The sequence below is a fragment of the Heptranchias perlo genome, chromosome 1 (assembly GCF_035084215.1).
Source record: "Heptranchias perlo isolate sHepPer1 chromosome 1, sHepPer1.hap1, whole genome shotgun sequence".
Taxonomy (NCBI): Eukaryota; Metazoa; Chordata; class Chondrichthyes; order Hexanchiformes; family Hexanchidae; genus Heptranchias; species Heptranchias perlo.
Window position 1 is genome coordinate 41,345,348 of NC_090325.1, and position 22,923 is coordinate 41,368,270.

At 45.6% G+C, this 22,923-nt stretch overlaps 1 protein-coding gene across 1 annotated transcript in view; it reads right to left on the reverse strand.

Annotated features, from left to right (window-relative positions):
• Nucleotides 1-22,923, reverse strand: part of LOC137323130 (A disintegrin and metalloproteinase with thrombospondin motifs 12-like) — a 556,042-nt gene that overhangs the window by 447,865 nt on the left and 85,254 nt on the right. Inside the window, exon 3 of the mRNA XM_067986912.1 lies at nt 9,450-9,554. Coding sequence (XP_067843013.1) covers nt 9,450-9,554 — 105 coding nt within the window. The remainder of the gene's footprint in view (nt 1-9,449; nt 9,555-22,923) is intronic.

Sequence of the window (22,923 nt, forward strand, 5' to 3'; positions counted from 1 at the left end):
GAAGGGAGAGAAGCAGAGCTGGAAATGGAAGACAGAAAATTAGTAAGTGAGTTTGGAAGGCAGAGGAAACAAAAATTAGAAACTAGACAACAAAAGAGTTTGGCAGTGCTCAGTGGTATTTGCCTCAATGCAAGGAGTATAATGAATAAGGCAGATGAGCTAAGAGCCCAGATAGACACGTGGAAGTATGATATCTTAGCTCTTACAGAAACATGGCTTAAACAGGGGCAGGAATGGCAACTCAGGCGAGATAGAGAGGGGGATAAAAAAGGAGGGGGGGGTTGGTGATATTGGTTAAAGAAACAATTACAGGTGTGAGGAGGGATGATATGTTAGAAGGATCATCAAATGAGGCCGTATAGGTTGAACTAAAGAACAAAAAAATTGCAGTCACACTGCTGGGAGTGTACTATAGACCCCCAAACAGTCAGAGGGAGATAGAAGAGCAAACATGCAGGCAAATTTCTGAGAAGTGCAAAAACAATAGGGCAATAATAGTAGGGGATTACAACTACCCCAATATTAACTGGGATACAATCAGTACAAAAGTTATAGAGGGCACAGAATTCTTAAATTGCATTCAGAAGAACTTTTTTAGCCAGTACGTATCAAGCCCAACAAGAGAGGGGACAGTTCTGGATTTAGTTACAGGGAATGAAGCTAGGCAGGTGGAAGGGGTATCAGTGAGTGGGCATTTTGGTGATAGTGATCATAATTCAGTTAGATTTAGCATAGTTATGGAAAAGGACAAAGATAAAACAGGAGTAAAAGTTCTAAATTGGAAAAAAGACCAATTTTATTAAGCTGAGAAGTGTTTTAGCAAAAGTGGACTGGAAACAGCTACTTGAAGGTAAATCAGTGTCAGAGCAGTGGGAGGCATTCAAGAGGGAGGTTCAAGGGGTTCAGAGTAAACATGTTCCCACAAAGATAAAGGGTGGGACTGCCAAAGCTAGAGCCCCGTGGAAGACAGGGTGCATGCAGGGTATGATAAGGCAAAAAAGGGAAGCTTATGTCAGACACCAAGAGCTCAATATTGCAGAAAGCCTAGAGGAGTATAAAAAGTGCAGGGATGAACTTAAAAAGAAAATTAGGATGAATTTTGCGTCTGTCTTCAGAAAAGAGACGATGCAGACATTGCAGTTAATAAGGAGGAGTGTGAAATATCGGATGGGATAAGCATAGTGAGAGAGGAAGTATTAAGGGGTTCAGCATCTTTGAAAGTAGATAAATCACTGGGCACGGATGAAATGTATCCCAGGCTGTTAAAAGAAGCAAGGGAGGAAATAGCGGAGGCTCACCATGTCTATATATATGAAACCATCATTTTCTAATCCTCCCTGGCTACAGGCGTGGTGCCGGGGTTTGGAGGACTGCTAATGTTGTACCGTTGTTTAAAAAGGGAGAAAGAGATAGACAGAGTAATTATAGGCCATTCAGTCTAACCTCGGTGGTGGGTAAATTATTGGAATCAATTCTGAGTGACAGCATCAATCGTCAATTAGAAAGGACAGTCGGCATGGATTTGTTAAGGGAAGGTCGAACTTGATTGAATTTTTTGAGGAGGTAACAATGAGTTCAATGAGGGTAATGCGTTTGATGTAGTGTACATGGATTTTAGCAAGGCTTTTGACAAGGTCTCACATGGCAGACTGGTCAAAAAGGTAAAAGCCCATGGGATCTAAGGGAAAGTGGCTAGTTGAATCCAAAATTGGCTAGAAGCAACAGGTAATGGTTGATGTATGTTTTTGCGACTGGAAGGCTGTTTCCAGTGGGGTTCCTTAAGGCTCAGTACTAGGTCCCTTGCTTTGTGTGATATAAATTAATGATCTGGACTTGAATATGGGGGGCTTGATCAAGAAGTTTGCAGATGATACAAAAATTCGCCGTGTGATTGATAGTGAGGAAGAAAGCTGGAGACTGCAGGAAAATATCAATGGACTGGTCAGGTGGGCAGTAAAGCGGCAAATGGAATTAAATCCAGATAAGTGTGAGGTAATGCATTAGAGGAGGGCAAACAAGGCAAGGGAGTACACAATAAATGGGAGGATACTGAGAGGTGTAGAGGAACAAAGGGACCTTGGTGTACATGTCCATAGATCCTTGAAGGTAGCAGGACAGGTAGATAATGTGGTTAAAAAGGCATACGGGATACTTTCCTCTATTAGCAAAAGCATAGAATATAACAGCAGGGAGGTTATGCTCGAACTGTATAAAACATTGCTTAGGCCACAGCTTGAGTACTGCATACAGTTCTGGTCACCACATTACAAGAAAGACATGATTGTACTGGAGAGGGTACAGAGGAGATTTATGAGGATGTTGCCAGGGCTGGAGAATTTTAGCTATGAGAAAAGATTGGATAGGCTGGGGTTGTTTTCTTTGGAACAAAGGAGGCTGAGGGGAGATTTAATTGAGGTATATAAAATTATGATGGGACTAGATAGAGTGGATAGAGAGGACCTATTTCCCTTAGCAGAGTGGTCAGGGGGCATAGATTTAAAGTCATTGGTAGAAGGATTAGAGGGGAGCTGGGGAGAATTTTTTTCACCCAGAGGATGGTGGGGATCTGGCACTCACTGCCTGAAAGGGTGGTAGAGGCAGAAACCCTCAACTCATTTAAAAAGTACTTGGATATGCACTTGAAGTGCTGTAACCTACAGGGCTACGGACCCAGCGCTGGAAAGTAGGATTAAAATGGATAGCTCTTTTTCGGCCGGCACGGACACGATGGGCCGAATGGCCTCCTTCTGTGCTGTAACTTTCTATGATTCTATGATTTTGATGGGAAGAATGAGGGGAGGCAAAATAAACTAAAGGGCACAATTCTAAAAGGGGTACAGGAACAGAGAGATCTAGGGGTATATGTACACAAATCGTTGAAGGTGGCAGCGTAGGTTGAGAAAGCTGTTAAAAAAGCATATGGGATCCTGGGCTTTGTAAATAGAGGCATAGAGTACAAAAGCAAGGAAGTCATGATGAACCTTTATAAACCATTGGTTCGGCCACAGCTGGAGTATTGTGTCCAGTTCTGGGCAACGCACTTTGCAAAAGATGTAAAGGCCTTAGAGAGGGTGCAGAAGAGATTTATTAGAATGATTCCAGGGTTAAGGGACTTTAGTTACGTGGATAGACTGGAGAAGCTGGGGTTGTTCTCCTTTGAACAGAGAAGGTTGAGAGGGGATTTGATAGAGGTATTCAAAATCATGAAGGGTCTAGATAGAGTAAATAGAGAGAAACTGTTCCCATTGGCAGAAGGGTCAAGGACCAGAGGACATGTATTTAAGGTGGTTGGCAAAGGAACCAAAGGTGACATGAGGAAAAAGTTTTTTACACAGCGAGTGATTAGGATCTGGATTGCACTGCCCAAGGGGGTGGTGGAGGCAGATTCAGTCATGGCCTTCAAAAGGGAATTGGATATTTACTTGAAAGGAAAACATTTGCAGGGCTCGGGGATAGGGCGGGGGAGTGGGACCAGCTGGATTGCTCTTGCATAGAGCCGGCACGGATTCGTCGGGCTGAATGGCCTCCTTCCGTTCTGTAACCTTTCTATGGTTCTATGTTCTCTGATTCCAAAGTGCCACTGTTATTTTTTTTAATTTATATTTGGGCCTCGGTTTTTCACTTCCACAGGTTGTCAGCTGTGGCTTAGTTGGTAGTACTTTTGTCTCTGAGCTAGATGGTTGTGGGTTCAAGTCCTACACCAGAGACTTGAGCACAAAATCTCAGCTGACACTCCAATGCAGTGCTGCACAGTCGGAGGTGCCACCTTCCGGATGAGACATTAAATCATGGCCCTGTCTACCCGCTCAGGTGGATGTAAAAGATCCCATAGCACTATTTGAAGTCAAGCAGGTGAGTTCTTCCCAGTGACCTGTCCAATATTTATCTCTCAACCAACATCTAAGCAAATGATCACAATGCTGTTTGTAGCACATATTTGTTTACAAACTGGCTGCCGTGTTTCCTACATTACATTGGGGACTACACTTCAAAAGTTCTTAATTGGCTGTAAAGTGCTTTGATTCATCCTGAGGTTGTGAAAGGCGCTATATAAATCCAAGCTCTTTCTTTCTGTTCTCCAGACGCACATTAAAGTGAATGGTCAAAAATAAAAATCACAGACTGTGGAGCGCAAAAGCGGAAAACCTCGGCCTTGGTTTTTTGCCTGCCTCACAATATTGCTTATGTAACAGGATTCTACTCTGCTAACCAAGTCACAGTTAACTCATTGTCAGTCTAATGAGCCTTTTACATTACAGTACTCCCATTACTGGCAGCGCTGCAAGACACATTAGGCATTAACTGTTACTGTTACCAGCCCCTTGATTACCGAAGATTATGGGGTGATGTGCTCGAGATGTTAAAAGAATTAGATAGGGTAGATACAGAGAATCTGTTTCCTCTGATGGGGAATCAAGAACGAGGGGACATAATCTTAAAATTAGCGCTAGGCCATTTAGAATGAAAATCAGGAAGCACTTCTTCACACAAAGGCTTGTAGAAATCTGTAATTCTCTCCCCCAAAAGGCTGTGGATGCTGGGTCAATTGAAGCTTGTAAGCCTGAGATCAATAGATTTTTATTAAGTAAGGGTATTAAGGGGCTATGAAGCTAAGACGGGTAAATGGAGTTGAGGTACAGATCAGCCATGATCTAATTGAATGGCAGAACAGGCTTGAGGGGCTGAAAGGCCTACTCCTGTTCCTGTGTTCCTAAAGGCCACCTCAGGAAATAGATGCACAAGATTCCTACAGTGGCAGCTGTACTACCACACAGAAATGTAAACATACACCGCAGGGCTAACCACCATTTTGCCTGATCATTCAAAGCCCCAGCGCAGTGTCTTGCATTGCTGGCCTGTACGACTTTTCCGAGCCAGCAGGGAAGGTATGTACCCAGTAAACAAAGGTCACAATTGTGCCAACACCTGCAATTCTGTGAATTTTGCCCCACAGTGTAAATAATACAAATTCCACAGCATTGGAAAACCCAGCTCATTGCAGGACTGCTTCAATATATTCTGCAACATAAATGGAGCACAGTGGGTTCTAACTGCACTACTTTATGTGGCAGAATTTAGAAGTTCCTCATGCCTTCTTACATTGATTTTGAAAGATGCCAACTTCCTTTCTAAGCACTCACTTTTACTCATCTCTCATCATAGGGGGTGAAACTATAGGAGGGCAAGGTATCAGCGAATCAATGATTCATTTTGTAAGTAAGTGCATGAGGATTAACGTGTCAGAACACTGCATACTCATTCCTTAAATAATTTCTATCCAAAGAAGCTTGTCAGTTGCTTTTGACATTTGTAAGCTACCCCAGTTACTTTAGATGGCATGTTTTGAAAAGAACTGACTTACAGCATAATTATTACTAGAATTTACTGTTGCACATTTTCAGTGCAATCTATTTTTTTGCTGTGCACAGTCAGACACTAAAGCTAATACAATTTATCAGACTAACACACTTAAACTGTACAGCTGATTTTACTATGTACTGCTCCACTGCATTATGTAGAATGTTGATTATAACAAGGCAATTAAGTGACTTTGCAAGACACTGATATTTCTAAATGTAACATGTGAAAATAGTGAGGCGTACTAAACTGTATGGGCCGGATTTTGCAGTGAAAATAACATGAGGCTAACAGCAAATTGGACAGCAACATGTGCAGTTAAATGTGAAAATCTGGAAGTTGCTGTCCGAGATGTGCTGCCTCTCCATAAGCTGCGCGAAAACGGCATCTCGCAGTCTGGCTCCCCATTCAAATATATTGAACAGCGTGAAGTTCCTGTACTGACACCGTAGATACGGACTAAATGCGCCACAAAAAGTTAGGGCTTATCCATTCCAGTCTAAGTACCCTTTTAACGGCGCGGTAAGTCTTAATTACCGCCAAACAACCTCTCTAGCACTACAAATTAACTTTTACAAGCGTGGAGTCTCATTCCTTCAGTTTTTAATTATTGTTGGAGATTTTCAAAAAATGGAAACAACATTTTTTGAAACTTTTTCTTTCTGTCTCTATTTTCTCTCTCACTTAATCCAATCTTTCTTTCTCTCTCTTTATTTTGCTTTCTGTACGTGATTTGACATTGAATTCATTATTCTAACTTACACTTCCTGGTTCAGAATCTGCGCTGCTCATTAACGATTCTTCAATCTGATTGGTTAAGGAGGTACACAGCTGCTTGCCCTGTTCACACCGGTCCCAGATGCCCTGTAGAGGGTCTTGCACTGTTTGGGTGTTTGGCTGACAGCAACTTGCTGTGCAAAATCCCACAGAAAGTCTAAGGGCAAGTGTAAGTCTAACCAGAAAAATCTGGCCCTAGATTTTTTAAATTGCCTAAACCGGATAAATTGCAGTGTAAGAATGCAAGCATTTCTAGAAACAGAAAAAGAGCCTTTCAGCCCCCCAAAAAATTCCTTTTGTAATTAACCTCCCTTACCTACCTTCACCATTACTCTCACTTTTATCTCTCTCTCCAGGAGCCTCTCTAATTGTCTCTTCGACCCACTTATACTGTCAGCTTCATTGAGCTTCCCTGGTAACTTATTCCACAATTCTAATAATAGTTCAGTGCTCAGATGAGCATATTCATTTGGCAGAATCCTTTTCTGGTTTTAACAAATTAAAGATTAACCTGATGCTACGACCTTTTCAAACTAAGACTCGAGTGATTGGCTGGAAAACTGATCTTCAAGAAATTGAGTAATGTAGAACCCACGAAGAAATGATAATAGTGGTCATTAATGAAGGACTTCTGAAAGTCCATGAATACCACATCTACTGCATTGCCCTTGTCTACTCTTTCTGTTATTTCTTCATAGAATTCAATAAGGTTAGTTAAACATGACTTTCCTTTTAGAAATCCATGCCGGCTTTTTTTATTATACTCTCTATCTCTAGGTGTTTCGTTATCTGATCTTTTAGCAAAAATTCTAATATCTTTCCCACCATTGATGTTAAGTTAACTGGTCTATGGTTCCCTGTATTAGTTGTATCTCCCTTTTTGAAGATAGGAATTACATTTGCTGTTTGCAAGTCCTCTGGCAGTATTCCTTTTTTATTGAAATTTTGTATGTGGATGCTAGTGCCTCTGCTATCTTCTCCCTAGTTTCCTTGAGTATCTGCCAGTGCAATCCATCTGGACCAAAAGTCTTGTCCTCCTTAAGTTTGGTTAGAATCCCTTTTCTTTCTCCCTTAACTGTTGTAATATCCTTATAAAATACTTTGCTATTTCTTTTTATATTCTTTGATATTGTATTTTCATATTTTCTCTTTGCTTTCCTAATTGTCATATTAATGGGAATTGACACAGAGTTAGGTAGGGCCGGTGGTTCCTATCAATAGCACAGCATAGACTCTACACAGCCCTGCACACACATCATCGCTAAGGCTGCATTTTCATCACTGTGCTGTTGCTTGAGGCAGTCCTGACTCAACAACAGCACAGTAAAATAAATGTGGCAACACTGATGCCTTCAGTGGCATAGACAGCAACCTCCACGAATTGTTTTTGTCTGAACTATTGTGGGAAAAGCACTGTCAGCTACAAACCTAATCAATTCATGCTGACAGCCCTAGATGTGGTGGGCCATCAATTTGTTTGGGGCTGTATGATCACCTAGCCACGATCTGAAACTAGGGAAGGTCCACAGCCAGAGACTTCAGTATCACAGCTAGCACTGTACTTTGCAAGTTCACCTTGCAATGTAAAAATGGCATACACCAGCCGTCTGAATCACTTCCACGTTCTGCAATATAAACACTTCGGAGGCAGGTTAAAGCAACAGAACTTGTTACATTTTCAGTCAAAAAGCTGATTAAAACAAGGTATTGTTCATTTCAAAGGAAAGTGTTAACAGCTGATCTCCAATCTCTGTAAAATTAGTTTTAAATGAAAGGCCAAGAATGCTTCCAATTCTCCACGCATTACCATGATGCCTTTGTGATTTATTACTTCAATAAAAGGGGCTTCTATTTACAGTTAATCACTCACCATTCAACTCTGCCCAGCTGATCATATCAAAGTACTCATTTATTACGACCACAATAAAGCCAGGTCCACAAACATGTGGAAAATGTAATTGTTTAATTCTGAACACATAGGTTATGAGAACAGAGACACAGTGCTGCCGTTGCTATTTGATTCTGGAGCAGTTAGAGGCCAAGTTTTATCTAAAGTCTCTTATATACTAAGCATTGTTGTCATAATCTGAACTCGGCATCGAAGGATTTAGGAAGAATGAGCTGCTTGTACTGGTGGTCAGTTCTATTACTCTTATTTCATCATTTTTTTAAAAACGCACTTTTTTCTGACTTTATTTTTAAGTGTAATAAGGCAGCAAGCTGTATGGAAGAGTATAACAGTTAGGCTGCAGGGACAAGCTGCAAACATGAGTGCAATGAGGGATATTGCACATGGATCAGAGATTTAAAAAGCTAAAACAACGGATGAAATTTATTTGCAAAACTAGATCGAGTTATAAGTCTGCCTTTCCCATTTCTCACCCCAGGAGTTGGCGCAAGGCTTCTGCCCGCCAACCTGACTGTGAACATTTCTCCTGTGTCAGGGCACTTAGTATGCAGAGCGGATCCCTGCCAGCAAGCAGCAGCTTACAGCCACTACCAAGCAGAATCCTTTTACCTGGCCTCTGCTTCCTCTAAAAGTTCTGAGGATAGAACCTACTTTTATCTGCCTAATTTCTTTCAAGAAGGAAAGCGGATTCATTTTAAGAATATCACCAAACAAAAATACAATGCAATAACACCTTTTAACTTTAGAATGGTCCACAGGCATTTTCACACAGTCAAATTAGTCAGTTTTAACACTTCCTTGAGTCTGTCCTTACACAATGGTGAAATTGCGTAGCAGAAATAAATATGATAAGAAATAAATATAATAATTTAAGTATTCTATCTGCACATCTTTTTCCCAGTGGAGTGCCTCAAATTTCACAGCCTCTCCATTGAGTTCCTAATCTCAGTTGTGCTAACCTGTACACCCAGTAAGTAGAGGCTAGGTGCTTCCCACAGAAAGGAGGAAAAGAATTGGAGAACATTCCTGGGCTTCTTTCAGGCATCTCCTAGTGGCCAGGTCCAGGCTGTAGGTTATCCACATAATCTCTTGGCTGCACTCAGTGCATGGATTGATCAGACCCGGGAGAGAAAATGGAGGGATTCAAGCCTTCAGAATAATGTTTCGACTTTCTTTGCACACACCGCCTCCTCTTTGTAGAAGCTCCAGTTTCTATGCAATTGAAAAATATGAGCTCTCAGCAGGATCCTTACACTTTCATCTGCAGTTACAGTATTTTATTTTCCTTCCTAGAAGTATTATCCTCCTCATGAAATTGTGTACATTAGCCGTTAACCATACCTTGTATTCCACATGTGCCCGTCGAGGTGAAATCACGGCGCTTCCTGTGAGAATGCTGGATAACATGTCTCTTGTAAATAATATGCGGTTGCTGCTCTTCTTCTTTCCTTGGGTGGCCATGAATAGGTTCAATAAAATAGTCTCCACTGCGTAGACGGAACAAACCGTGCTGTAGAGAAGGGCAAGCAGAATTAGAACTCAATTCCACAGTTAGTTGCACTGTTTTGATTTCACATCGTAAAACCACCCATACATTAACACAAACTGGGGAAATTTTAGAGGGGTGATAAAGATGGCTGTTGGTGTGGGACCTAGAAACAGCAGAGCTCCTGGATAGCCAAGTAGATACGGCATCACCTAGTGTAGTAATAAACTGTTACACACCTGAAGGGCACTGGTTCTATCCTTGGTGTGTGCAGAGTTAGATGATCAATAATTAGAACATTATAATTGATCTGAGCAGGAAAACAAAATCAGTCATTCCTGATGCAAGGTTTGGGTGAGGGCAAGATCAGGCTCAGCTCTGATGCCCCTGTGGTTAAATAGTCTGCCAACATCTCCATACAAACCAACTTTTGATTCATTTGCCTGTGTGTCACAAGAAAAATTAACATTTTCACTGGGATTGGAGGTTATCAAAAACGAACCAATCAGATCTATTGGAGGGTAGGACTGAAGGCTGTGAGAACCAATGTTTTCTCCCCCTGTTTCTTGTGGAGAAACTTGAACAGGAAAGGTTTGAGATAAGCTGACAGTTTCTGAGAATCACAGTGACATGTGTTTTATTTAGTGTCTGTCTCCAAAGAAGCTGGATACAGCAAATAAGCTGCTAAAATCCTTTTCCTCAAAGGACCTTTCTGGGATATATCCAGCTGTTGCTCCAAATGTAGGTTTATTTTCTTCAAGACTGGTTGCAGCTGCTTTTCCGAGATAAGGAGAATGTTCCGTGGAATCAATGCATTAACTGGTTTTATTAAGTCACTGCAATGGAGGAATTGCCACGTTTTGGAAATAAAGAATGGGGTAGAAATGGTGATGAGCTTTACTTAATTTAAACAAATGACACTGAGTTCCCATATTTAGCATTTTACTACTATATAATGTGTGGGATGGACCATTGGCTTGTTTGTATGTCAGTCACAGTGAGTCACAGTTCCCAGTTATGTTCAATAACTTAGCTGTTTTCGGTTTGTTTATTGTACGTACGACTGGGTCTTTTGTTCCTCTGGACTCATCAGGGAAAGGGCCCACACTACCTATATTAGAGTGGGCCACATCCACAGGATGATATGAATAATCAGTCAACCCCAGATAACCAGTCAGGTGCGCCCAAGTGCACAATATCAGCTCTTCGTGTCTATTTCTGGGAACAATATTTTTGTGCATTTTTTTTTAGTGATTGCAATGTGTAATTCCAGTGGAGAAAAATAACCCTTTTTGACAAAATCAAAAGAGCAACATAGGCTAGAAATCACTGCTGCTGATAATCATGGATGAATGCTTAATAGTGTTATTTTTTACATTCCTTTCTCCATTATTTTAACTTATTTTGACTTCGAGCTGGGAGGGGTCAAATTGCGGATGGGAAATTCAGAAGTACAGGTTTCCCAGACGTCCTTACGATTTTGACATAAGGACGTCTTATTTTTTTTGTCGATTTGCCTTCTGACTGACCGGTCTGATTGATAGGCTGATCTCAGTCAGACGGGAGACCAGCCAGGGAGAGGGCGTCTTCAGGTAAGTCTTTGTTTGTATGGATCGGGGGGCATGGGGGGCACAGGCAGGCACAGAGGGCGTGGTGGGCATATGTTGGCATGGGTCATGGGTTGGCATGGGGCATGAGTTGGCACAGGGGTCACAGGGGAGTCAGTCATGGGGGGAGAGATTGGGGATCAGTCACAGGTGGGTGTGGAGATCAGGGTCATCGTGGGAGTCCGCGATTGTTGGAGGGGGGGGATCGGGGTCGGAGGTCCGCGATCATTGTGGGGAGGACGGAGATCGGGGGCGGGGGTCCGCGATCCTTGGGGGTCGCTGCAGGTAGGCTTGTTGGGCCTGGGGGAAGCACTCCTGCTCCTCCGGGCCCACAAGCTGTGCCAGAAAGGCACCCACCTGTTAGTCCCGTGCCTTCTCGCCTCCTTTCACGTGGCGTGAAATAGAAGCCCCGGGAATCCCGGCCCCCCGAGGTTAAAATTGTAAATTGTGGAAAAATGGAGGCCTGAAGCCTCCTTGAAAGGTTTTAAGGCCCGACCTGCCTCCTGGGAGCGGGTTGGTCACCCGCCCCTCATACCGCCCCAGTGAAAACCGGCAATGGACGGGTTGGAGGCGGATTGGGCGCGGGTTTGAAATGCGTTCGATTTTGAATGCCCCCCCGCCCCAACCCACCCGTTTTTCAGTTTTAAAATCGTGCCCATTTATTTTAACTTTATCTGTAAAGTTGTGTTGAAAGTCAATACTTTTCATATTTAAAATATCTGCCACCCTTCCAGGAGAAACTACAATGGACTCCAAAATGCTGGATAATGTATAAAATAAAGTGTTAAAAATTAAAATCTTCTGAAACATGCACCCAGATATTCCTAGGAAATAAATCTCATACCTTCAGCACTCACTTCAGGAATTTCTGTATTCGCCATTGCTGCAAACCGCTCTTTTAAGTATTTCAGGATTTCTGTGTCAGAAGAGACACAGAAACGGTAAGTGTTTTTCTTTCCTTTGTGGGGCTAGGAGGAGCAGGAGTGTTCCTCCAGGTCCCACAATGAATGGTTAGGCCTCCCCTGCCTTGGAATCCCCCCTTTTCAATCAGGAGACCCCCGCGAGACTTTCCAGAACCCATTCACACCACTTAGCTTGTGTTGGCGGGAGGCCTCTTGGCTGCACGATTTTCCGCCGCTTCCGTTCTGGGCAGGAAGTGGACTGGCGGCATGTTAACGGTGTTAAAATAGCCCAGGCCTGATTTCTGCAGCAATGGCTGAGTTCCCAATTCACCTCCCCACCCACCCGCCCAAAACCCACCCGGAGTTAAAATCGGGACCTTTGGCTCAGGATTAATTTCACTATTTTACAACAGTGACTACACTTCAAAAGTACTTCAATGGCGGCGAAGTGCTTTGGGAATCCTGAATTCGTGAAAGGTGCTTTATAATTGCAAGATCTTTCTTTCTTTCTTAATTATATGTAAGATTACAATAGTAGAGGAACTGCATTGACAGCAAACCAAATACATTTAGTGATCATTGAAATAAAGCATGTTGACGGCGGCAGATATTGATACTTCAAACACTAAGGGAGTAATTTTAACTTTTATCACTGGACAAAAAGTGTGATAACAAATTGGCAGCCCATTTTATACCTTGCCTGATTTTCTTTTCCAGTGTAAGACTGTTTTTGTTCTGTCTGCCTCCATCACTATCTCCACCCCTATGCCATTGAAACCCTTATCCATATCAAGACTCAATTTCTCCAATGACTTAGTTCAGACAATTTCAGATCCGATTACTAGGACAACTACTCTGCAAGGATAACTACTGATGAATTTGTTGAAAATAATTTATATAAAATGAGAGGGGAAACACCTAAGATGAGCTCCAATCTTAATTAAAAGCTCACTTAAGACCATTTGGGATTCATTCATGAGTATCCAAATTTTGTTCTAGCAAAAAGCTAACACAGATGCGATAGACTGAATGGCCTCCTTTATTACTGTAAACGTCTATGGCTAAGTGATACCAACTTCTAATCCTATATAAATGCAAATCTTTAATTAAAATGCATTTAACATCTTTCATGTTTCACTGGTGAAATGTGAAAGTGTGAGATGCATGGGGTTTGATGGGCCAGAACCACACAATTCTACTGATACACCAGTACAGTTAGAATGGAGAAAACAAGAAGAAAAACATAGCAGAGGAGAAATTCTGTGGCAGGTGCTAAATTCCACAGCCAAGGAATCGCAGAGCAGCAAACATTGCTTTAGCAAGGACTTAACGGAGCAGGTGCTGAAGCTCTTGAAAAGCGAAGGGTATCAGCCGGAAGTCATGTTTCAGATCAGGTGAAGGGAAGAATAAGATTCAGGTCTTGCAAGGAGAACTCCAGGGCCCTGATATTACCGGGGAAGTGGGATGGCAGCAGGGCTGTAACCCGCCCAGTAAAATCCGTCCGTTCCCCACGCGATCGCGGGTAAATTGGAGCCACTTAACATGGCTTCCGGAGTTCCCGTCGGAAACCTGCGCAGCGGGCGGACTGCGCGCCCACATCACAGGCTGTCAGCTGGAGGAGCTCTACTTAAAGGGGCAGTCCTCCAATGGTTTCTCCTGAAGCAAACAACCAAAATTACACAATGGAGCAGCCCAGGGGAAAGGCTGCTCCTAGATTCAGTGATGCCTCACTCCGGGTGCTACTGGATGGGGTGAGGAGGAGGAGGGATGTCTTTTACCCGGCGGACGGGAGGAAGTGGCCTGCCTCTGCAACCAAGAAGGCCTGTCTGGAGGTGGCAGAGGAGGTCACCAGCAGCAGCAACGTCTCCCGCACCTGGATACAGTCCAGGAAGCGCTTCAATGACCTAACTAGGTCAGCCAAAGTGAGTTACTCATTCTCCTACATTCCGTCTTCCACATCACCGGCCCCACCCCACAACTCATTCTGCACTGCCAACACTATAACATCACTCCTCACACCCACTCAAACCTCATCCTCAACTTACCTGCACTTACTCGCCACTTCCTCACCTCCCCAGTACTCATCCACCACTACCACTCCAGCCAATCTTCATACAATGTCATGGCTCTGTCTCATACTCACCCTCTGAAGCATCTCTTTCACGGTCAGCCGCACCCAAACCAATGCATTCAGCAGTTGGCCACGTCACCATCACTCACTCATGCTTCTCTACTTTCTCCCCTTATAGGAGAAGAGAGCCCAGAATGCACGGGAGAGGGCGAGGATCGGAGGGGGGCCGCAACATCTAGTCGTCCTCACAGGCGCTGAGCAGGAGGCGCTGGAACTGAGCCGAACCCTCGAGTGCCTGTCCGTCGGAGAAGCAGAGACTGGCACCCAACAAACGGCTAGTGACAGAACTTTAACATTCAGCACTCACAATAGCAATTGATGTCAACATGCCTTGCCATCTTCAGCACCTCAACATCTGTCATCATGCTTAATATTGCCTTCTGTTCTCTTAAAGGGCCTTCAATGAACGCTGTGACAGCGGAGGGCGATTCCTCAGAGGACCTGCCGGCCTCTGAGGGGGCACCATCACACCTGAGCGAGCCATCCACCAGCGCAGATACACACACCTCGGTGGGTCCCTGTCCTCAGTTAGTTGGGGTCGCACATGGTGAGTCACCACACACATGTGAGCACGAGCAGGCACTGGTGGCAGGGGCAACTGTGAAGAGTCCGTGTCGGTGGGAGCATTCTTCTCCAGGCTCTGCTTAGCTGGACACAGATGCTGAACTCTGGGGGCCATCTTTTAAAAGGAGAATGATCGAGGGGCAGCAGCACATTTGCGAGGTGCTGGAACAGGTGCCACGCGCACTCTCCACAATCGCGCAGAGGATGGAGGAGTCCAACTCCTGCATGAGTGGAATGGTGGCACAGGTATGGGAGGGCATCTCTGAGATACTGTCACAGAGACATGAGGGTATCCCTGAGACAGTGTTGTGGGTAAGTGCGGGAACGTGTGCAATGGAGGGAAGGCGAGCCTCCATCGAGTTTCAAGCACGGCTCACCAATGAGTCCATGAGGCCCTGACAACGGCCCTTCGGACTCAGGGTGAACAACATTCTGCCACCTTAAACAGGCAGGCAGATACTCTGGCATTGCCCTTACAAGGCTACACACGTCCTCCAAACTGTCGTTCAGCAGAGTGGTAGGAGTGGCATGGGCCTGGCCCTGGGGAGGGAAGATGGCGAAAGGGACATGGAAGTGGGGATGCCACTCAAAGTGCCCCCATGTCTCACCCGTTGCCCCCCTCTCAACCAGTACCCGCAATGCTGCCTCCCCTCCAGGTGGCCGAGTCTGCCCCTGCACAGGTGCAGGTGGAGCAGTCTTTGGAGGGGCCCTCACGGGCACCAAAACCCAGAGGGCGTAGGCCCAAAGCATCTAATCAGTCAGGGCATGAACAAGAGCAACCTGCCACTACCTCTGCTGCAGCCACAGGGGATGCACCACGTACTCGTAAGCGAAAGGCGAAGGCTTTGTGAGCACAAAGGGGTGTTTGACAGTTGGTCATGTTTTTTATTTATATTTGCTTTTTGTTAATCACACATTAAATATTATTATTGTCACCACTACTGCCATTTCTTGGCCATTCTTGACTGGCTTGTGTAATAAGGCCCTTTCATGAGGTTCACCATGAACGTCCACTCTTGATGCCACCCATTTGGGTCACTCCACAGTGGGTCTATGTGTAGTTGCAGGACTGTTTTGTGCAGGGGGCGAAGGGTGGGCTGGTGTGGCCGTTGCTCTGTCCAGGTGATGAGGACTGGACTCTTCACACTGTCTAATGTTAGGAGAACCGTTCACATATCAGTGACTCCCTGGCCTCACGAGCAGCCAAGTGAGCCGCTGTTCTGCCCATGGGTTGCTCCTCTTCCTCTGCCTCCTCCTCCTCCGCCTCGTCCTCATCCTCCTCCTCCTCCTCCTCCTCCTCAATGTGGGTGGCAGATGTGGATGGGGCCTCCTCCAGCAATACCCCTCTCTGTTGTGCCGTGTTGTGCAGGGCACAACAGACGACTATAATGCGTCCCACTCTGTCTGGTGCGTATTGAAGCGCTCCCCCAAAATGATCAAGGCACCTGAAGGGCATCTTGAGCTGCCCTATGGCATGCTCAATCGTAGACCTAGTAGCGATGTGCCTGTCGTTATATCGATGCTGTTGCTTGGTGGTGGGGTTCCTCAGAGGTGTCATGAGCCACGTGTGCCGGGGGTATCCCTTGTCCCCGAGGAGCCAGCCTTTGAGGGTGTTCGGTGTGTGGAAGAGGGGCAGGATGTTGGACCCCCGGAGGATGAAGGAATCGTCACAGCTGCCAGGGTATCTGGCACACACGTGAAGGAATCTCTTGCGGTGGTCACAGATGAGCTGAGTGTTGATGGAGTAATAGCCCTTCCTCTTGATGAACAGTCCTGGCTCGTATGGAGCTGCTCGTATTGCTATATGGGTGCAATCAATAACACCCTGCACCCGTGAGAAACCAGCCGCAGCGTGGAATCCGACTGCCCTCTCCGTCTGGCTGAGTTCATCCATGAAGTTGACGTACTGCGAGGCCCTGCGAAACAAGCCATCGTTGACCTGCCTTATGCACTTGTGTGCAGACGACTGAGAGACCCTGGCGATGTCTCCAGTGGCACCTTGGAACAATCCGGAGACATTGCCGGGGTCTCTCAGTCCGGGCAGTGGTGACTTTGACAGCGACGGGTAAGGAGATGCTGCTCGGGCCAGCCGGGAGCAGCTCAGCATAAAGGAGGCTGCAGATGTCCGCGACTACCTGGCAACTGACTTTATTTTTATTCGTTCATGGGATGTGGGCATCACTGGCAAGGCCAGCATTTATTGCCCATCCATAATTGCCCTTGAGAAGGTGGTGGTGAGCTGCCTTCTTGAACCGCTGAAGTCCGTGTGGTGAATGTTCTCCCACAGTGCTGTTAGGAAGGGAGTTCCAGGATTTTGACCCAGCGACAGTGAAGGAATGGTGATATATTTCCAAGTCGGGATGGTGTGTGACTTGGAGGGGAATGTACAGGTGGTGTTATTCCGATGTGCCTGCTGCTCTTGTGCTTCTAGGTGGTAGAGGTCGCGGGTTTGGGAGGTGCTGTTGAAGGAGCCTTGGCGAGTTGCTGCAGTGCATCCTGTGGATGGTGCACACTGTAGCCACGGTGCGCTGGTGGTGAAGGGAGTGAATGTTTAGGGTGGTGGAAGGGGTGCCAATCAAGTGGGCTGCTTTGTCCTGGATGGTGATGAGCTTCTTGAGTGTTGTTGGAGCTGCACTTGTCCAGGCAAGTGGAGAGTATTCCATCACACTCCTGACTTGTGCCTTGTAGATGGTGGAAAGGCTTTGGGGAGTCAGGAGGTGAGTCATTCACCGCAAAATACCCAGCCTCTGACCTGCTCTTGTAGCCATAGTATTTATATGGCTGGTCCAGTTACGTTTCTGGTCAATGGTGACCCCCAGGATGTTGATGGTGCGGGATTCGGCGATGGTAATGCCGTTGAATGTCAAGGGGAAGTGGTTAGACTCTCTCTTGTCGGAGATGGTCATTGCCTAGCACTTGTCTGGCACGAATGTTACTTGCCACTTATGAGCCCAAGCCTGGATGTTGTCCAGGTCTTGCTGCACGCAGGCATGGACTGCTTCATTATCTGAGGAGTTGCGAATGGAACTGAACACTGTGCAATCATCAGTGAACATCCCCATTTCTGACCTTATGATGGAGGGAAGGTCATTGATGAAGCAGCTGAAGATGGTTGGGCCTAGGACACTGCCCTGAGGAACTCCTGTAGTAATGTCCTGGGCCTGAGATGATTGGCCTCCAACAACCACTACCATCTTCCTTTGCGCTGGGTATGACGTTGGGTATGACTCCAGCCACTGGAGAGTTTTCCCCATGATTCCCATTGACTTCAGTTTTACTAGGGCTCCTTGGTGCCACACTCAGTCAAATGCTGCCTTGATGTCAAGGGCAGTCACGCTCACCTCACCTCTGGAATTCAGTTCATTTGTCCATGTTTGGACCAAGGCTGTAATGAGGTCTGGAGCCGAGTGATCCTGGCGGAACCCAAACTGAGCATCGGTGAGCAGGTTATTCGTGAGTAAGTGCCGCTTGATAGCACTGTCGACGACACCTTCCATCACTTTGCTGATGATTGAGAGTAGACTGATGGGGCGGTAATTGGTCAGATTGACTCTGAGCCTCCGTATGCACTGCTCCTCAGAGAGATCTAGGAAGCTGAGCCTCTGTCTATACAGCCTGTTGCGAGGGTAGTCGCTCTCTCTGTTGTTGCCCTCTGTGCTTTTGTGCAGGTGCCTGTGGAGCTCCACGTGGCAGAGGTGGATGGCATGCCTGGCGAGGCTGGTGATGTTGCTCGTCTTCGGATGAAGTGATGAATTCAGCCATGGCGCCCCCCCCATCCTGACAGTGTGAGTTTTAGAGGGTCCGCAAAGTAGGTAAATGTGTTTGCACAGCAGAGTTTTGGGTATAAATTAAGAATTTTGAATGAAAAGACAAAGGTGTTGCAGCCAAAACTTTGTCTGAAGTGACAGAGTGCCCTGATGCAATAAATGAGGTTTTCCCCCCACCTGTCAAATAATCCTTTGCATCTCCCATTGGCTGCTGGCTGAAACACGTCTGCTCCAACAGGGTGTGTTTCCCACAGCACGGGAAACACGCTGAGGATCCTTCAAAATTGCACCCCTGCCAAAATGTCCACTCAATGAGGTCTCTCAAGTACCTCAACTACCTGCCTAACTATGTAAATTATCATCCCGCCGGCTTTAATTGCCGGTAGGAGTCCCGCATTTGGGAGGTGCGCATGCACCCGAACGCATCACTTGGGAACCCGGAAGTCAGCGGGTTGGAGCCGGGCTCCGAACCCGCTCCGGGATTCCGCCATTTTAAAAGCCCCCCCCCCGCCCCTAACACACCCGTTCCGCCATCCAAAAATTGGCCCCCAGGATTTAGGAGGTAGATTGAGAAGCAGGATTTGTGTGATCAGAACATCAGATTTTGGCTTTCAAAATGGCTTGTCCTTTTGAATCCTATCCCTGACAACCTAGTGTGCATATATTTTTTTCTTTAACAGTTTACTGGAGAATGTCTGATTCAATGCAATCTATAAAAAAACAAAGTAGGACCAAAATTCCATTGTCCATCCACCACAATCCCACTGTAAGTCCAGTAGGAATGTGTCAGAAGGGCTAGAAATGAGGTCGGGACATGGATACACTGGGTGCCAGCTTCCCCTGCTAGTTCTGCAGGGCCTTATTTGGAGCGTTTCTGCCCAACCTGAACAAAGTCACCTGCATTAGAGGAGGCACGGGCAGGGAAGGGCACCCCTAAGCCAGGAGTTTCCTCATTCCCAGCCTGGGAATCCACCAGCTGATCTGTACACCCAGTGAAAGTAGGATTATTGACCTGTTGGCCAGCATATGTGGGGCCCTGCTTGAGGTCCAGTTGCTGGACATTTTGCTTCCAATTTCCACTCTTCCCTCACCTTCACATGGTCCATCTCCGACTCTTCCCTGTTAATTGTATCCATGTGATTTATATCAATTAGTGTTAATTGTATTCAGGTGGTGCGTATCAATTCTGAACTCTCCTTTATCCATTTATAAGAGAGCTGACCTAGGGTGTGGGGTGGGTGTAATGTGGAGCTCTGTGAATAAAGACTTGTAGCAACTGAAGACTAGGTTCTAGTATTCTATCCTTCACCACCTGGCTATCCAATTTGTAACAGGCTCTTCCCTTCCTCGATTTCTCTATCTCCATTTCTGGGGATAGGCTATCAACCAATATCTACTATAAGCCCACCGACTCCCACAGCTACCTTGATTACATTTCTTCCCATCCCGCTTCCTGTAAGGACTTGATTCCATTCTCCTAGTTTCTCCGTCTCCGTCACATCTGTTCCAACGATGCCACGTTCCACACCAGTGCTTCCGATCTGTCTTCCTTTTTCCTCAACTGAGGATTCCCCTCCACTGTAGTTGTCAGGGCTCTTGACCGTGTCCATCCTATTTTCCGTACTTCTGCCTTCACCCTTCCGCTCCCTCCCAGAACCACAATAAGGTCCCCCTTGTCCTCACCTTCCACCCCATCTTCCACCCCTCCACATTCAGCGTATCATCCTCTACCATTTCCATCACCTCCAGTGCGATGCCACCACCAAACACATCTTCCCTTCCCCTCCCCTTTCAGCATTCCGAAGGGACCGTTCCCTCCGCAACACCCTGGTCCACTCTTCCATCACCCCCAACACCCGCTCTCCTCCCCACAGCGAGCGCAGGAGATGCAACACCTCCCCTTTCACCTCCTCCTTTCCCACCATTCAGGGCCCCAAACACTCCTTCCAGGTGAAACAGCGGTTCACTTGTACTTCTTCCAGTTTGCTACACTGTATTTGCTGCTCACGATGCAGTCTCCTCAACATTGGGGAGACCACACGCTGATTGGGTGAACGCTTTGCTGAACACCTCCGCTCAGTCCACAAGCGTGACCCTGACCTGCTGGTCACTTGCCATTTTATTTCTCCGTCCCATACTCATTCTGTCCTCTCTGCCCTCAGCCTCCTAAACTGTTCCAATGAAGCTCAATGGAAGCTCGAGGAACAGCACTTCATCTTTCAATTAGGCACTTTACAACCTTCCGGACTCAAAATTAATTTCAAATAACTTCAGATCATAACCAGTGCTCCCATTTTTTTTGGACAGCAGGTGCTGGTAATGGTCCTGATGTTGCCATTTACAGCTCCTCTAGACCCATCTTTTGTTTCTTTATTTGTTCCATTACCACCCTCCTTGCCTTGCATCATCATCCTTTTTGTCATTGAATCACTCCTGCCCTCTGCCCTATCACAGACTTGTTCTTTCCTCCTCTCCCTTTCCTCTCCCCCTTTGCCGGCTCTGTACTTGCCTAAAAACTGTTGAATCTTTACTTCTTCCAGTTCTGATGAAAGGTCATTGACCTGAAACGTTAACTCTGTTCTTTCTCCACAGATGCTGCCTGACTTGCTGAGTATTTCCAGCAGTTTCTGTTTTTATTGGAAGTCTAGGCTTGGATTGTGGCTTGGTTTCTCAAAGATTTTAAAAACAGTTTAAGTATTTTCGGCTCCCTTATAAAGAGACCCAATGGGGCACAGATGGCACCTTTCTGAAAGAAGCCTCAACACCTCACCTCAAAGCAGAAATTCTCCATTGGAATTACTAACCTTCTCCGACTGGCAGGTTCTCAAGACGTGCCCCTAGTGGTGTGTGTGCCCACCAGTGGCATTTTAATGAAGCAACCTCCCCCTGACTTTGCCTACTCCAACAAGGTCAGCACTAATGCCAGGATGTTGGATGTTGCCTCCTTGGATTTTTAGGGTCAATGTCTATTGAAAAAGAATGCACCCACCATCTCTGGTGTTGCTGGTAGCACATTTGGTATTAAAATAGAAGGTCCATATCCAATCCCTAAATCCTGATGGATCAAAATGCAACCGTTTTCCATAATAGTACAGTGCAGACTTGCAGCAAAGTCTCCTAGCTCTCGGAGTACCTGTATGCCAAACCACTGCCATAGGTGTTGACTATGTGGATTCAGCAACTTTAACAAATCAAAGAAAACATTGGAGACTGCTAAAACTACAAACCAGAATGAGTATAAACTTTTCTGCACTAGGATCCATAAAGGAAATAAAAGGTGGTCAACTGCGAAGAATTCATAAGACTGTATAAATATAGGCACAAGATTCATCAAAGACTATAGGAGCTGTTTTAAAACAAAATAGATAGAGATTCCAATAGGTTACAATATTTTTACTTGGAAAGGAAGCAAAGCTTATTATTATTATTGAAATTATTATTGAAATTAATGGCCCCTCAGTCCTTTAATTTTCCTCCATTTTTTTACTTGATTTTTGGGTGCATTTGAAAAAAAAATGGTTGCAGAGGTGTTACACCCAATTTCTCCTGGTTTTGTGCTGCCCCACAATTTTCTTGGCCTCAAAACTGCATTGCTCCTGAACCAGCAATTGCATTTGCATGAGATTAAAATAGCCTTTAGATGACATCAACAACAATGATTTACTTTTATATAGCACCTCTAATGTAAAAAAACATTCCAAAGCTCTTCACAGAGGCCTAACGCAAAATATAGATGCTGAGCCAAAGAAGGAGATATTGAGAGAGGTGACCAAAAGCTTGGTCAAACAAGTGACTCATAAAGATGGGAAGCTGGAGGGATTAGGGGAGGGAATTCCAGCGTGTGGGGCCTAGGTGGCCAATATCAATGAGGTGGTTGGAGGGGAGGATGCACAAGAGGCCAGTCAGAGGAATAGAGTTTGGGAGACAGGGTGTTTGTAGCACTCGACAAGATTACAGAGATAAGGGGGTTGGCAAGGCCATGGATAGATTTAAACATGAGAAGAATTTTAATTCTGAAGCATTAGAAGACTGTAGATCAGTGAGGACAAGGTTGTTGGCTGAATGGGACTTGGTCAGGGATAGAATATAGGCTGCAGAGTTTTGGATGAGATAAAGTTTGTTGAGGAGTCTGGCCACGAGAGCACTGGAACAGTTGAAACTAGAGGATAAGGGTTTCAGTAGCGCGTAACCTGAGGTGGGTGATATTATAAAGGTAGAAGTTGACAGTCTTGATGCTTGATTGGCATCCCATCCACCACCCTAAACATTCACTCCCTTCACCACCGGCGCACCATGGCTGCAGTGTGTACCATCCACAGGATGCACTGCAGCAACTCGCCACGGCTTTTTCGATAGCACCTCCCAAACCCGCGACCTCTACCATCTAGAAGGACAAGAGCAGCAGGTACATGGGAACAACAC